Source organism: Nomascus leucogenys, chromosome 2, assembly GCF_006542625.1.
Source record: "Nomascus leucogenys isolate Asia chromosome 2, Asia_NLE_v1, whole genome shotgun sequence".
NCBI classification, from domain to species: Eukaryota; Metazoa; Chordata; class Mammalia; order Primates; family Hylobatidae; genus Nomascus; species Nomascus leucogenys.
The window spans coordinates 74,666,216-74,679,908 of record NC_044382.1 but is presented as its reverse complement, the minus strand read 5'-3'; the positions used below and the strand labels follow the sequence as shown (position 1 = coordinate 74,679,908).

General features: G+C 49.2%; 1 protein-coding gene across 2 annotated transcripts in view; it reads left to right on the top strand.

Moving 5' to 3' along the window:
* The window catches only part of ITGAX (integrin subunit alpha X), a 51,795-nt gene that overhangs the window by 18,503 nt on the left and 19,599 nt on the right, over positions 1–13,693 (top strand). The window contains exons 21-30 of one of the 2 annotated variants that reach the window (XM_030797779.1): positions 2,580–2,696; positions 2,781–2,860; positions 2,968–3,051; positions 7,769–7,847; positions 7,958–8,065; positions 8,183–8,266; positions 8,467–8,580; positions 8,724–8,825; positions 9,097–9,207; positions 10,068–10,161. In XM_030797779.1, the coding sequence (XP_030653639.1) occupies positions 2,580–2,696; positions 2,781–2,860; positions 2,968–3,051; positions 7,769–7,847; positions 7,958–8,065; positions 8,183–8,266; positions 8,467–8,580; positions 8,724–8,825; positions 9,097–9,207; positions 10,068–10,145 (957 nt within the window). In that variant the 3' untranslated portion in view covers positions 10,146–10,161. Of the gene's footprint in view, positions 1–2,579; positions 2,697–2,780; positions 2,861–2,967; positions 3,052–7,768; positions 7,848–7,957; positions 8,066–8,182; positions 8,267–8,466; positions 8,581–8,723; positions 8,826–9,096; positions 9,208–10,067; positions 10,442–13,693 lie in introns of those variants that run through there. The other variant, XM_030797776.1, reaches the window with a different exon arrangement.

Below are 13,693 nucleotides of genomic sequence, written 5' to 3'. Positions count from 1 at the left end.
AAAGTAGAAAGTAGTTCAACAAAACTCCCCAAAACTTGTCACCTATATTCAACAATTAGCAACATTTTGCCACATTTGTTTCATCAATTGTTCCCCTTTGCTAAGGTATTTTCTTTCTTTCTTTATTTTTGAGACAGGGTTTCGCTCTGTCACACAGGCTGGAGTGCAGTGGTACAATTTCAGCTCACTGTAGCCTTGACCTCCTGGGCTCAGGAGATCCTCCCATCTCAGCCTCCTGAGTAGCTAGAACCACATGCACACACCACCACGCCTGGCTAATTTTTTTATTTTTTTGTAGAGTTGGGGTCTTACCATGCTGCCCAAGCTGGTCTCTAACTCCTGGGTTCAAGCGGTCCTCCCATCTTAGCTTCCCGAAGTGTTGGAGTTACAAACATGAGCCACTGTGCCTGACCTGCTAAAGTATTTTAAAACAAATCTCAGACATGAGGGTCATTGTACTCCTCCTTATTCACTCTGCTATGGTTTGAATGCATCACCCAAAGTTCATGTGTTGGACACTTAATCCCCAATGTAACAGTGTTGAAAGGTGAAACCTTTAAAAGGTGATTCGGTTATGAGGGCTTTGCCCTCATGAATGGATGAATACTATTATCTCAAGAGTAGATTAGTTATTTCAGGAGTGGGTTTCCTTCCTTCCCTCCCTCTCCCTCCCTCCCCTTTCTTTTTCTTTTTCTCTTTTTCTCTTTCTTTCTTCCTTCCTTCCTTCCTTCCTTCCTTCCTTCTTTCCTTCCTTTCTTTCTTTTTCTTTCTTTCTTTTCTTTTCTTTTCTTTTCTTTTCTTTCTTTCTTTCCTTGAGAGGGTCTTGCTCTGTTGCCCAGGCTGGGGTGCAGTGGCACGATCTTGGCTCACTGCAGCCTCTGACTCCCAACTTCAAGCAATTCTTGTGCCTCAGCCTCCTGAGTAGCTGGGATTACAGGTGCCCACTGCTACGCCCAGCTAAGTTTTGCATTTTTAGTAGAGATGGGGTTTCACCATGTTGGGCAGTCTGGTCTTGAACTCCTGACCTCAAATAATGCACCGGCTTCGGCTTCCCAAAGTACAAGGATTACAGGTGTGAGCCACGGAGCCTAGCCCAGGAGTGGGTTTCTAATTAAAGGATGAGTTTGGCCCCCTTTCCCTCTCACTCTCACATGCGCTGTCTTGCACATGTGGCACAAAGGCCCTCACCAGATGCTGGTGCCATGCTTTTGGACTTCCCAGCCTCCAGAACCACAAAGCTTCTATTGATACATTACCTAGTTTGCGGTAATCTGTTATAGCAGCAGGGAACAGACAAAGACACACTCTATAGTTCTGAACAATGGGGACCTCTTATATGACCTCAACACCGTTATCACACCCAATGAAATAAGTGATTCCTTGGTATTAAGATCATAGTCAAAATTCCATAATTGTCTCAAAAATATCTTTTACTTCTGGTCTATTTGAATGAAAATTCGAACTAGGTCCACACATGATGTTTGGTTGTTATTTCTGCTGTCCCTCTTAGTCTAATATTCCCAATGGAAGCACATTTTGATTAACGTATAAAAGAACACAGCAGGAAAGGCCATCTCTTGCATGTGAGGGGTGATCACTGTCAATGAAAGTGCTCCTAGACATATCAACCAAATGTAATGGGTGGACCTTTGTTGAATATTGATTTTAACAAATGAGCTGTAAAGAAACATTTTTGGAGACAATCTAAGAAAATAGAACATGACCAGTATATTGGTATATTAAGGAGTAATTGTTAATTTTGTTGGCTGTGATTTATTGGATCTGTGGTTACATTTAAAATACCCTTATCTGTTGGTGGTATACACTGAAGTATTTCTAGATGAAACAATATGGTGTTTGGAATATGCTTTAAAGTGTTCAGAAAGAGAACATAGTAGAAAAAAGAGTAGAAAAATGTTGGTTACTTAAAATGAGTGATGGTTATATGGGGTTGATTTTCCAGTCTCTATTTTTGAATGTGTTTCAAATTTTCCATAATAAGAGGACTTTAAAATAACAATAAAATGGTGAACATTTTAATATATTTGAGATTTCTACTTTGGAAGAAAGTTTGACCAGATAGCTATGGGGGAGCTTTTAAAAATGTAACCTTGGCTGGAGATGGTGGCTCATACCTGTAATCCTAGTGTTCTGGGGGACCAAGATGGGAGGATTGCTTGAAGCCAGGAGTTCAAGACCAGCCTGGGCAATATAGTGAGATCCCATCTATAACAAATAATCTTTTTAAATTAGCCAGGCATGGTGGTGGTGTGTGCCTGTAGTCCTAGCTACTTGGGAGGCTGAGGCAAGAGGATGGCTTGAGGCCAGAGTTTGAGGCTGCAGTGAGCTGTGATTGCATCACCGCTTTCTGGCCTGGGTGACAGAGTGAGACCTGGTCTCAAAAAACAAACAAACAAACAAACAAAAACATAAGCTTAAGGTGGGCCCCAGGAAGCTTCATCACTACTTCGTGGCGTGTCTTTGGAATGCTGTTATGTTAGGTTGGTGCAAAAGTAATTGTGGTTTTTGCCATTGCTTTCAATTTCAACTAATACTCCTCTACTTTTTCTCATGCCTAGAAACAAAGGCAGCTGCGTTCCCTGCGCCTGACATGTGACAGCGCCCCAGCTGGGAGCCAGGGCACCTGGAGCACCAGCTGCAGAATCAACCACCTCGTCTTCCGTGGCGGTGCCCAGGTCAGGCTGGCTTCTGTCCCCTCGCCACTCCCCTGCCCCACCCTGTCTTTACTGCTCTGTGACCTCTCAGTTCCTTTTCCTCAGATCACCTTCGTGGCTACCTTTGACGTCTCCCCCAAGGCTGTCCTGGGAGACAGGCTGCTTCTGACAGCCAATGTGAGCAGGTGAGCCGGGCCGGGCCAGGCCAGGGGCAGCGCCCCTCGTCTCCAGCCTCACACCCCATTCTCCTCCTCTGGGACCTTTGGCAACTGGGTCTCTCCTCTTTCTCCAGCGAGAACAACACTCCCAGGACCAGCAAGACCAGCTTCCAGCTGGAGCTCCCGGTGAAGTACGCCGTCTACGCTGTGGCTAGCAGGTCAGCAGGTACCCCACTGCAGGAAAAAAAGGTTATTTTCTCTGACTCTGATGGGGGTGGATCTCACCCCCTGCAGCAGCTGAACATGAGATGTTTTAAGTTTTGTGTGGTAGATAATACTGCCAGCAGCACTTACCAGTCAACACATTTGTTTTGTTTTGGTTTTTGTTTCCTTTTATCTTTGATTCAATTATTATTATTATTATTGTTGTTGTTTTTTGAGACAGAGTTTTCTCTTGTTGCCCAGGCTGGAGTGCAATGGCGTGATCTCGACTCACTGCAACCTCCACCTCCCGGGTTCAAGGGATTCTCCTGCCTCAGCCTCCTGAGTAGCTGGGATTACAGGTGCGCACCACCACACCCAGTTAATTTTTGTATTTTTAGTAGAAACGGGGTTTCACCATGTTGGCTAGGATGGTCTCCAACTCCTGACCTCAGGTAATCCACCCGCCTCGGCCTCCCAAAGTGATGGGATTATAGGCATGAGCCACCATGCCCAGCCTATTTTCTAAATTTTTATTTCAACTTTGATGTTAGATTGGGGGGTACCTGTACAGATTTGTTACATGGGAATATTGCATGATGCTGAGGTTTGGGGTACAAATCCTACCACTCTGGCCGTGAATGCAGAACCCAATAGGTAGTTTTTCAACCCATGCCCCTCCCTGCACCCTCCAGTGGACCACAGTGTCTATTGTTTCCATCTTTGTGTCCATGTTTGCTCACTGCTTACCTCCCACGTGTAAGTGAGAGCATGTGGTATTTGATTTTCTGTTCCTGCACTAATTTGTTTAGGATTATACTCCAGCTCCATCCATGTTACTGCAGAGGACATGACTTCATTCTCTTCATGGCTGCATAGTATTCCGTGGTGTATATGCACCATGTGTATGTACATTTTCCTTATCCCACGGATGGGCATCTAGGTTGATTCCATGTCTTTGCTATTGTGAATAGCACAGCAATGAACATATGAGTGCATGTCTCTTTTTGGTAGAATGATTTATTTTTGGGAAAGGGGGGATATATCCACTAATGAGATTGCTCGCTCAAATGGTAGCTCTGTGTTTAAGTTTGTTGAGAACTTAAACTACTTTCCACAGTAGCTGAGCTAATTTACTTCCCCACCAACAGTGTGTAAGGGTTCCTTTTTCTCTGCAGCCTCATCAGCATCTGCTGTTTTTGACTTTTTAATAATATTCACTCTGACTGGTGTGAGATGGTTTCTCATTTTGGTTTTGATTTGCATTTCTCTGATGACTAGTAAGGCTGAGCATTTTTTCATACATTTTTTGGCCACTTGTATAGTGTTCTCTTTATTTTACTTTTTTGTTAATGTTTTATTACTGAAACACCATATATATTATTTTGAGAAGTGTCTGTTGGTATCCTTTGCCCATTTTTTTTTTTTTGAGATGGAGTCTTGCTCTGTTGCCCAGGCTGGAGTGCAGTGGCGTGATCTTGGCTCACTGCAAGCTCTGCCTCCCAAGTTCAAGTTCAAGCGATTCTTCTGCGTCAGCCACTGGAGTAGCTGGGATTACAGGCGCGCACCACCATGCTCAGCTAATTTTTGTATTTTTAGTGGAGACAGGGTTTCATCATGTTGGCCAGGCTGGTTTCGAACTCCTGACCTCAAGTGATCCACCCACCTCGGCCTCCCAAGGTGCTGGGATTCTGGGCGTGAACTATCATGTCTGGCTGTCAACAAGTGTTTATTGTGGGCTAGTTATGATAATAATAATTGTGATGTTATTATCATTATATCCCAGTTTTAATAGAGGTTACTGAAGCCTTTCTCAAAAGCACCAAGATTCTCTTGGCTTCCCCAGGAGATACGAGACATGTCCCTACCTTTGATCTTCTTCTAAGCCTCACTGGGGAGCAGCATCCAAGCCCGAATTCCATCTAGGGCCACTGTGGTTCTGTATTACAGGGGCGCAGGGGATGTGGGTTTCTGAGATGGGGCTAGGACCCCTTGTGAGGAGAGGCCTCAGTTAACACGGAAGGGTCCACAGCATCGAGGGGCCCTTGGCGTCTGGACAGGACATTTCTTCTTGTCTTGGGAATACACTTGTACACTGCAGGGCTTTTAGAAGCCCCTCTTCCTCTTCCTAGTACCCTTGAGGAAGGATAGGGACAGATGGCCTGCCTGCCACAGAGGCTGTATGTCAGGGAGAAGCTGGATAAAAATATAGGGCCAGCTGGGTGGGGTGGCTCATGCTTGTAATCCCAGCACTTTGGGAGGCTGAGGTGAGTGGATCACCTGAGGTCAGGAGTTTGAGACCAGCCTGGCCATGGCCAACATGGAGAAACCCCATCTCTACTAAAAACACAAAAATTAGCTGGGCGTGGTGGCAGGCGCTTGTAATCCCAGCTACTTGGGAGGCTGAGGCATGAGAATCACTTGAACCTGGGAGGTGGAGGTTGCAGTGAGCCGAGATTGCACCATTGCACTCCAACCTGGGCGACAAGATGAAAACTCTGTCTCAAAAAAAAAAAAAAAAAAAAAAAGGGCCTTGAAACGCTGTCAGAGAGGGTGAGATGGTGAGATAAGGTGTTTGAAACTAAAAGGTCAAGTGTTTCAGCAGACACCTTCCTTCAACCAATGCCTTCCTCGAATTTGCTGTGTGCCAGGCAGGGTGCTGTGGTTATTTTCCATACATTCATTTGACATTCATCGAAGAGTTACTGAGCCCTCATTACGTGTGATCAAAACCAGACATGAACCCTCGCCCTTGTGGTGTGTGCCTTGCTGGATGTTCTCCTGTGCCTGGTGTTTCCCACCCTCACCTGCCCCTGCATGCGTGGAGGCTCCCAGCCAGGTGCACGCTCTGAGCTCATGTGCTGGGGTGTGCCCCAGGCTCTCATACCCCTTGGCAGCGGACCCACAGGCAGGGCTCACCTCCTCTAGGCATGTGTGGTCCACAGTTGGCCACACACGGCAGATGTGACTCTGTGGGTTAGGGCACAGGGAGTGCCAGGTTGGGGCAGTTTTGGGGGAGGCCAAAGTGGGAGGATCGCTTGAGGCCAGGAGTTCAGGATCAGCCTGGGCAATATAGTGAGACCCTAGCACTACAAAAAATTGGCAGAGGAGGAATGAGGCTTCAGAGTAGGCGTGGTGGGCTGGCGTTTGGACTATGACAGCTAGAGGACAGGTGCTGGAAGAGTGAAGCAGTGAGGCAGTGGTGAGACCGGCCACCCATGTGATGGTCCCAGCTGCCTACCAGGTCTCCAGGCTTGTGCCCAAAAAGGGCCCAGGAGGTGTTAAACTGAGACGTCATGAAGAGTCTGCTGTGGGCCCTCCCTCACCTCCAAGCCCCAGGCCCGGAAAAGCCAAGGAAATGGGAAAAAAGGGCCCCCGGGGAGGTATGTGGGGGACTGGGAAGGGGCAATGCTCAGTAGCATTTGGTCAACAGCATCAGCCTGGGCCACCCCTGTGCTGAGTCCCACAAAGCCCTGGCATCCTACATCCCCACAAAGGGCTGGAAGGAAAGCGGAGGGGCAGGCCCTGGCCCCTGCTCTCTTGCAGTCAGTGGCAGAGCTCTCTGCTCCGTTCATTGCACTGACTACCCAGCCCCAGCGGCAGCCTCCTCTACAGGCAGCTATGAGCTCTTTGCATTCATTTTTTTTTTTTTTTAAGAGCCCAGGTCTTGCTCTGTTGCCCAGGCTGGAGTGCAGTGGTGTGATCACAGCTCACAGCAGCCTTGAACTCCTCTTGGGCTCAAGCGAGCCTCCCACTTCAGCCTCCCAAGCAGTTGAGACTACAGATGTGTGCCACCACGCTTGGCTAATTTAAAAAATTGTTTTGGAGAGATGGAGTCTCGCTATGTTGCCCAGGCTGATCTTGAACCCTGGCCTCAACTGATCCTCCCACCTCAACCTCCCAAAGTGCTGGGATTGCAGGTGTGAGCCACTGCCCTCAGCCAATTAGCACTTGTTTGAAGCCCAGCCGTGCTTTTCTAGACTCTCTCTTTTTTTTTTTTTTGAGACCAAGTCTCATCGTGTTGCCCAAGCTGGAGTGCAGTGGCACCGTCTCTGCTCACTGCAACCTCCGCCTCCTGACTCCAAGCAATTCTCATGCCTCAGCCACCCAAGTAGCTGGGATTACAGGCACCCGCCACCACACCTGGCTAATTTTTGTATTTTTAATAGAGACGGGGTATCTCCATGTTGGCCAGGCTGGTCTTGAACTCCTGACCTCAGGTGATCTGCCTGTCTCAGCCTGTCAAAGTACTGGGATTATAGGCGTGAGCCCTGTGCCTGGCCTCTAAACTCTCTCTCTCTTTTTTTTTTTGAGAGAGAGAGTCTTGCTCTGTCATTCAGTGGCGTGATCTCGGCTCACTGCAAACTCTGTCTCCCAGGCTCAAACAATCCTCCTGTCTCAGCCTCCCGAGTAGCTGGGATTACAGGTGCACACCACCACGCCCGGCTAATTTTTGTATTTTTAGTAGAGACAGGGTTTCACCATGTTGGCCAGGGTGATCTCAAACTCCTGATCTCAGGTGATCTGCCCATCTCAGCATCTCAAAGTGCTGGGATTACAGGCATGAGCCACCGCGCCTGGCCTCTAAACTCTCTTATAACCTAACTCAGCCACAGCCCTTATTCCAGGACATGCCAAGGCCCCACCGACCACCTGTCCTCTCATGCTGTAGCCAATGCCTTCTGCAGATGCCCCGTGGTAGTTCACATCCACCTATGCCTCTTCTCTCTCCAGCCACGAACAATTCACCAAGTACCTCAACTTCTCAGAGTCTGAGGAGAAGGAAAGCCGTGTGGCCATGCACAGATACCAGGCAGGTGGTGGAGACGCAGGAGCCTGGGCTGGTGTGGGAGGCTGGGAGCCGGAGACTGGGGAGGGATGTGGGCTTCGGCGTGGGCTCTGCCCTCAGTGCCCTCTATGCAGGTCAATAACCTGGGACAGAGGGACCTGCCTGTCAGCATCAACTTCTGGGTGCCTGTGGAGCTGAACCAGGAGGCTGTGTGGATGGACGTGGAGGTCTCCCACCCCCAGGTACCCAAGGACTGCATGTGGCTCCTCCACGAATGCCCTTTCTACCTGGATTCCTTGTGCCCCATGTGGGTCCCTGATGTCCCAGCTAAGACACTTGTTCTCTCCATTTTCCCCTAGAACCCATCCCTTTGGTGCTCCTCAGAGAAAATTGCACCCCCAGCATCTGACTTCCTGGCGCACATTCAGAAGAATCCCGTGCTGGTGAGGAGGGCTCTGGGCCAGCCCTCACTGTAGGCCACACATCAGAGGAATTTAACCCAGGAGTTCATGTTCCACATCCATCCTGCTGAAGTACCCTCTTGCATTCGGATATGGCTGCTGCCCTCAAATCACACCGTGTAATGCTGCCTCCCACCTTCACACTCATCTTTCTCAGCCCCATGCTATTTATCTGCCCCCAGGACTGCTCCATTGCTGGCTGCCTGCGGTTCCGCTGTGACGTCCCCTCCTTCAGTGTCCAGGAGGAGCTGGATTTCACCCTGAAGGGCAACCTCAGCTTTGGCTGGGTCCGCCAGGTGTGTGGGTGCAACGACAGAGCCCCTGCCCCAGACTCAGGCGGGACCTGGCATGTCTGTGCCCATCTGCAAGCCAGGGCATCCCCGGAGCTCTGAGCCTCCCCCAGAGCCAGTTCCACAGGTTTCTCCCCACCCCTTGGCAGACATCGCAGAAGAAGGTGTCCGTTGTGAGTGTGGCTGAAATTACATTCAACACATCCGTGTACTCCCAGCTTCCAGGACAGGAGGCATTTATGAGAGCTCAGGTAGAGACCGTGTGGGGGGCAGTGACGAGGCTGGAAAGAGGGCCCCTAGGTCTACATCTGTGGTGCTGGGTGGGGGTTTGCAAGCCTGGGGGGAGGTGGGTGAAGGTCTCTGGGCAGGACAGCTGTCCCTAAGGGCACAGGTGCTGCTGTGTCTCACCTCTTGGAAGAGGGCCTGGGGAAGGAGGGGAGGGAGTTAAAGGTTGGGGAGCCTGGCAGGAGTCTGGGATAGCAGGAGGACGGGAGCGCTCTGACAGGGTCACTTCCACTTCAGACGACAACGGTGGTGGAGAAGTACAAGGTCCACAACCCCACCCCCCTCATCGTAGGCAGCTCCATTGGGGGCCTGCTGCTGCTGGCACTCATCACAGCGGTACTGTACAAAGTGAGTGTTTTATGCCACTCTTGACACAACCAGCATCTGGTCCCGCTCTTTTTGCAGAGTGAGAAGGAGCTCACTTTGAAGGCAGAGGCACATTCTTACTGGGTCACTTCATATGAGAAACTGCCTCCCACCTGCAATGTCACCTGTCCCCGGTGGCCCCCTACTTTGTGATTCCCAGGCTTCCTCTAATCTTTCTCCCTTTCTTTCCTGCTCTTCTCCATCATTCTATGTGTTTCCCTTGACAGCAGATTATCATATAAAAGCACAGACCTGGGTTTGAATATCGACATCACCACGGGTTCTTTTTGTCTTTGACCATAGGCCAGTGTCTGCTCCACTCTGGGCCTTGATTTCTCAATGTGAAGGTGATTCTACCCCAGCTCATAGAATTTTGGCCAAATCTAGGCTGGGCGTGGTGGCTCATGGCTGTAATCACAATAGTTTGGGAGACCAAGGCAGGTGGATCACTTGAGGTCAGGAGTTAGAGACCAGCCTGGCCTACCCGGTGAAACCTCATCTCTACTAAAAATACAAAAATTAGTTGGGCATGGTGGCAAGTGGCTGTAATCCCAGGTACTGAGGAGGCTGAGGCAGGAGAATTGCTTGAACCCAGGAGGTGGAGGTTGCAGTGAGCCGAGATCACGCCACTGCACTCCAGCCTGGGCAACAGAGTGAGACTCCATCTCAAAAAGAAAAGAAGTTTGGCTAAATCTGGATGACATGATGCATGTGAAGTTCCTAGTGCAGTGCTTTGAACCTAGCAAGGATTCCAGAAATAGTGACCCCTCCCCCCTCAGTCATCTCTTTTCTTCTCTTCCACTGAATGGACTTCCTGAGTTTCTTCTTCGTCCTCCCCCCAGGTTGGCTTCTTCAAGCGTCAGTACAAGGAAATGATGGAGGAGGCAAATGGACAAATTGCCCCAGAAAACGGGACATAGACCCCCAGCCCGCCCAGTGAGAAATGATCCCCTCTTTGCCTTGGACTTCCTCTCCCCCGCGAGTTTTCCCCACTTACTTACCCTCACCTGTCAGGCCTGAGGGGGAGGACCCATCGCACCACCGAGAGAGGCTGGGATGAGCCTGCTTCCTGTCTTTGGGAGAAAACATCTTGCTTGGGAAGGGGCCTTTGTCTTGTCAAGTTCCAACTGGAAACCCTTAGGACAGGGGCCCTGCTGTGTTCCCCAAAGGACTTGATTTGCAATTTCTACTAGAAATACATGGACAATACCCCCAGGCCTCAGTCTCCCTTCCCCCATGAGGCACGAATGATCTTTACTTTTCTTTTCTTTTCTTTTTTCTTTCTTTCCTTTCTTTCTTTCTTTCTTTCTTTTTTGAGACGGAGTCTCGCTCTGTCACCCAGGCTGGAGTGCAATGGTGTGATCTCGGCTCATTGCAACCTCTGCCTCCCGGGTTCAAGTAATTCTGCTGTCTCAGCCTCCTGAGTAGCTGGGACTACAGGCACACGCCACCTCGCCCGGCCCGATCTTTCTAAAATACCGTTCTGAACACGCTGCTCATCCCCACCTGTCTTCAACGGCTCCCCGTTACCCTCAGGACAATGTCTGAACTCTCCAGCTTCGCGTGAGAAGTCCCCTTCCATCCCAGAGGGTGGGCTTCAGGGCGCGCAGTATGAGAGGCTCTGTGCCCCCATCACCCTCGTTTCCAGTGAATTAATGTCATGTCAGCATCAGCTCAGGGCTTCATGGTGGGGGTCTCAGTTCCGATTTCCCAGGCTGAGTTGGGAGTGAGATGCCTGCATGCTGGGTTCTGCACAGCTGGCCTCCCGCGTTGGGCAGCATTGCTGGCTGGGAGGGAGGAGCGCCCTCTAGGGAGGGACACGGCCCCGATGCGGCTGCAGCTCACCCAGCCCCAGGGGCAGAAGAAACCCAACCACTTCTATTTTTTGAGGCTACGAATATAGTAACTGAAGAAATGCCACGACATGATTATTTTTTAAAAAAGTGTACTTTAAATTTTTGTGTTAATAAATTAAAACATGCACAAAAAGATGCATCTACCGCTCTTGGGAAATATGTCAAAGGTCTAAAAAAAAAAAGCCTCTGTGGATATGAGTTGGATATGAGTCCTGAAGGATGACACCGATGAGGTCCCTCTACCACGGTGGACCCTGGCCAGCCCTGAGGCCTGGGGCCAGGACAAGAAGTTAACCAGAGTAGGGTTGTGAATATCCCTCTCTGGGGAGTAACCTGACCTCTTAATCTGCTCACTCCACTCTCAGGGCTGGTGCCGATGGGAAGCTGGTGGAGCTGTCGGGTGGAGGGGGCATAGAATAGAGAAGGGACAACCCCCAGTGGCTACTTTTCCACCTGGAAAGGTCTCTGGAGTGACCAGTACTCACAAGCGTTTCCTACAAGTCCTAGGATGTGTCGAAGGGCACACTGTCTGCATATAGTGAGTGATTGAAGAGCACGTTGGGGTCCCACATTAAGAGCTGCTGCCCACAATAAGGTCATTCTTGTTATTATGCCACCATCCTGGCATAAAGTTCATCATGGTGCTTGGCACTGAGCTGGGGGCCACACAGGACAAGCGATTCACCAGCAAGGGACCTGGTCCGTGTGGATGTTTCAGTTAGAATAACAGAAGGGAGGCAGTTGAGTGATTTGAAGGGAAGATGGAAAGTGGCCCTTTACCTCCAGCCAAAAATGTCTCTCCTATACATCAGCAGAGGGTCCAAAATCCCTGTGGATTTTGAAGCTTTTGAGTCCCCAGGACGACTAATTATTATGCAGTTTCCCCAGAAAAGGAGTCAGATGATGAGACTTTGTAAGAATTCAGCCCTAGTGGCTGGGCACAGTGGCTGATGCCTGTAATCCCAGCACTTTGGGAGGCCGAGGCAGGGAGGATTGTTTGTGCTCAGAAATTTGAGACCACCCTGGGAAATATATTGAAACCTGGTCTCCACAAAAAATTTAAAAATTACCCAGGCATGGTGGCATGTGCCTGTAGTCCCAGCTACTTGGTAGGCTGAAGCAGGAGGATCACTTGAGCCTGGGAGGTTGAGGATACAGTGAGCTGTGATTGGACCACCACACTCCAGCCTGGGCAACAGAGCAAGATCATGTCTCAAAAAAAAAAAAAAAAATTGACCCTAGAGTGGTGTTTCTCAAAATATGTTCCACGAACCACTGGTGGTCAGTGATGATCTTCTAAGTGGAAGGTTTTAGAGAAAAAGAGCAAGAAACCCATACATCTCAAACATTTGAAACTGGTGATTTGCACAGAAATAGTGTTGTAGCCTTAATAATTGTGTGGCACAGGGACTCCAGGGACTACAGTGGGCTCTTGTTTAAATTCAGGTAACAAGTTGTTATTTTCTATTCTATTTTATTATTATTATTTTTTGAGACAGTCTCACTTTGTCGCCCTGGCTGGAGTGCAGTGGCATGATCTCGGCTCACCGCAACCTCTGTCTCCCGGGTTCAAGTGATCCCCCTGCCTCAGCCTCCCAAGTAGCTGGGAGTACAGGGGTGCACCACCATGCCCATTTTTATTTTTTTATTTATTTATTTTTGGGACAGAGTCTCGCTCTGTCACCTAGGCTGGAGTGCAGTGGCATGATCTTGGCTCACTGCAACCTCCGCCTCCCAGGTTCAAGTTCAAGCGATTCTCCTGCCTCAGCCTCTGGAGTAGCTGGGATTACAGACACACACTACCATGCCCAGCTAATTTTTGTATTTTTAGTATAGATGGGGTTTCGCCATGTTGGTCAGGCTGGTCTCAAATCCCTGACCTCATGATCTGCCCGCCTCAGGTAAAGCAATAGAGATTTCTTAGAACAATTGCTACATGTAGCTTTCCTATTCAAAAGTGATTAATGTTGTCACTGAATACAGAGGAGACAACAAAACTACAGTGTCATAAATCAAAGGTGCTTTTTAAAGTAGCAAAAGTAGGTACAAGTCACATAATTTCCGAGAAGCTTGTAGAAACAGCAGTAGAGTTCATACCTGTATGGAAAGGTTGCTTTTGGCTCCAAATAATAGAAAAAAACAAAAGCATGTAAGAGCAGACAGAAGGCCTTTACTACTCTGCAAGAGGTTCAGGTGCAGGTTAGTGTTTAATGCAGAGTCTCAGCATTGACAGATTCTTTCTGATCTTCCAATTGATCGTCCTTGGGGGGACGGTTTAGTTCTTTCCCATTGACTAGGGTTGAGTCAAATTCTATCCCCTTGGTTGCAGGCAGTGCTGAGAAGGTGAGCATGTGCTTTTCACAGGCTTAATAAAAAGAGGTAGCTCCAGCCAGGTGCAGTGACTCATGCCTATAATCTCAGCACTTTGGGAGGCCGAGGTGGGTGGATCACCTGAGGTCAGGATATCGAGACCAGCCTGACCAACATGGCAAAACTCCGTCTCTACTAAAAATACAAAAATTAGCCGGGCATGGTGGCGGGTGCCTGTAATCCCAGCTACTTGGGAGGCTGAGGCAGGAGAATCACTTGAACCCAAGAGGTGGAAGTTACAG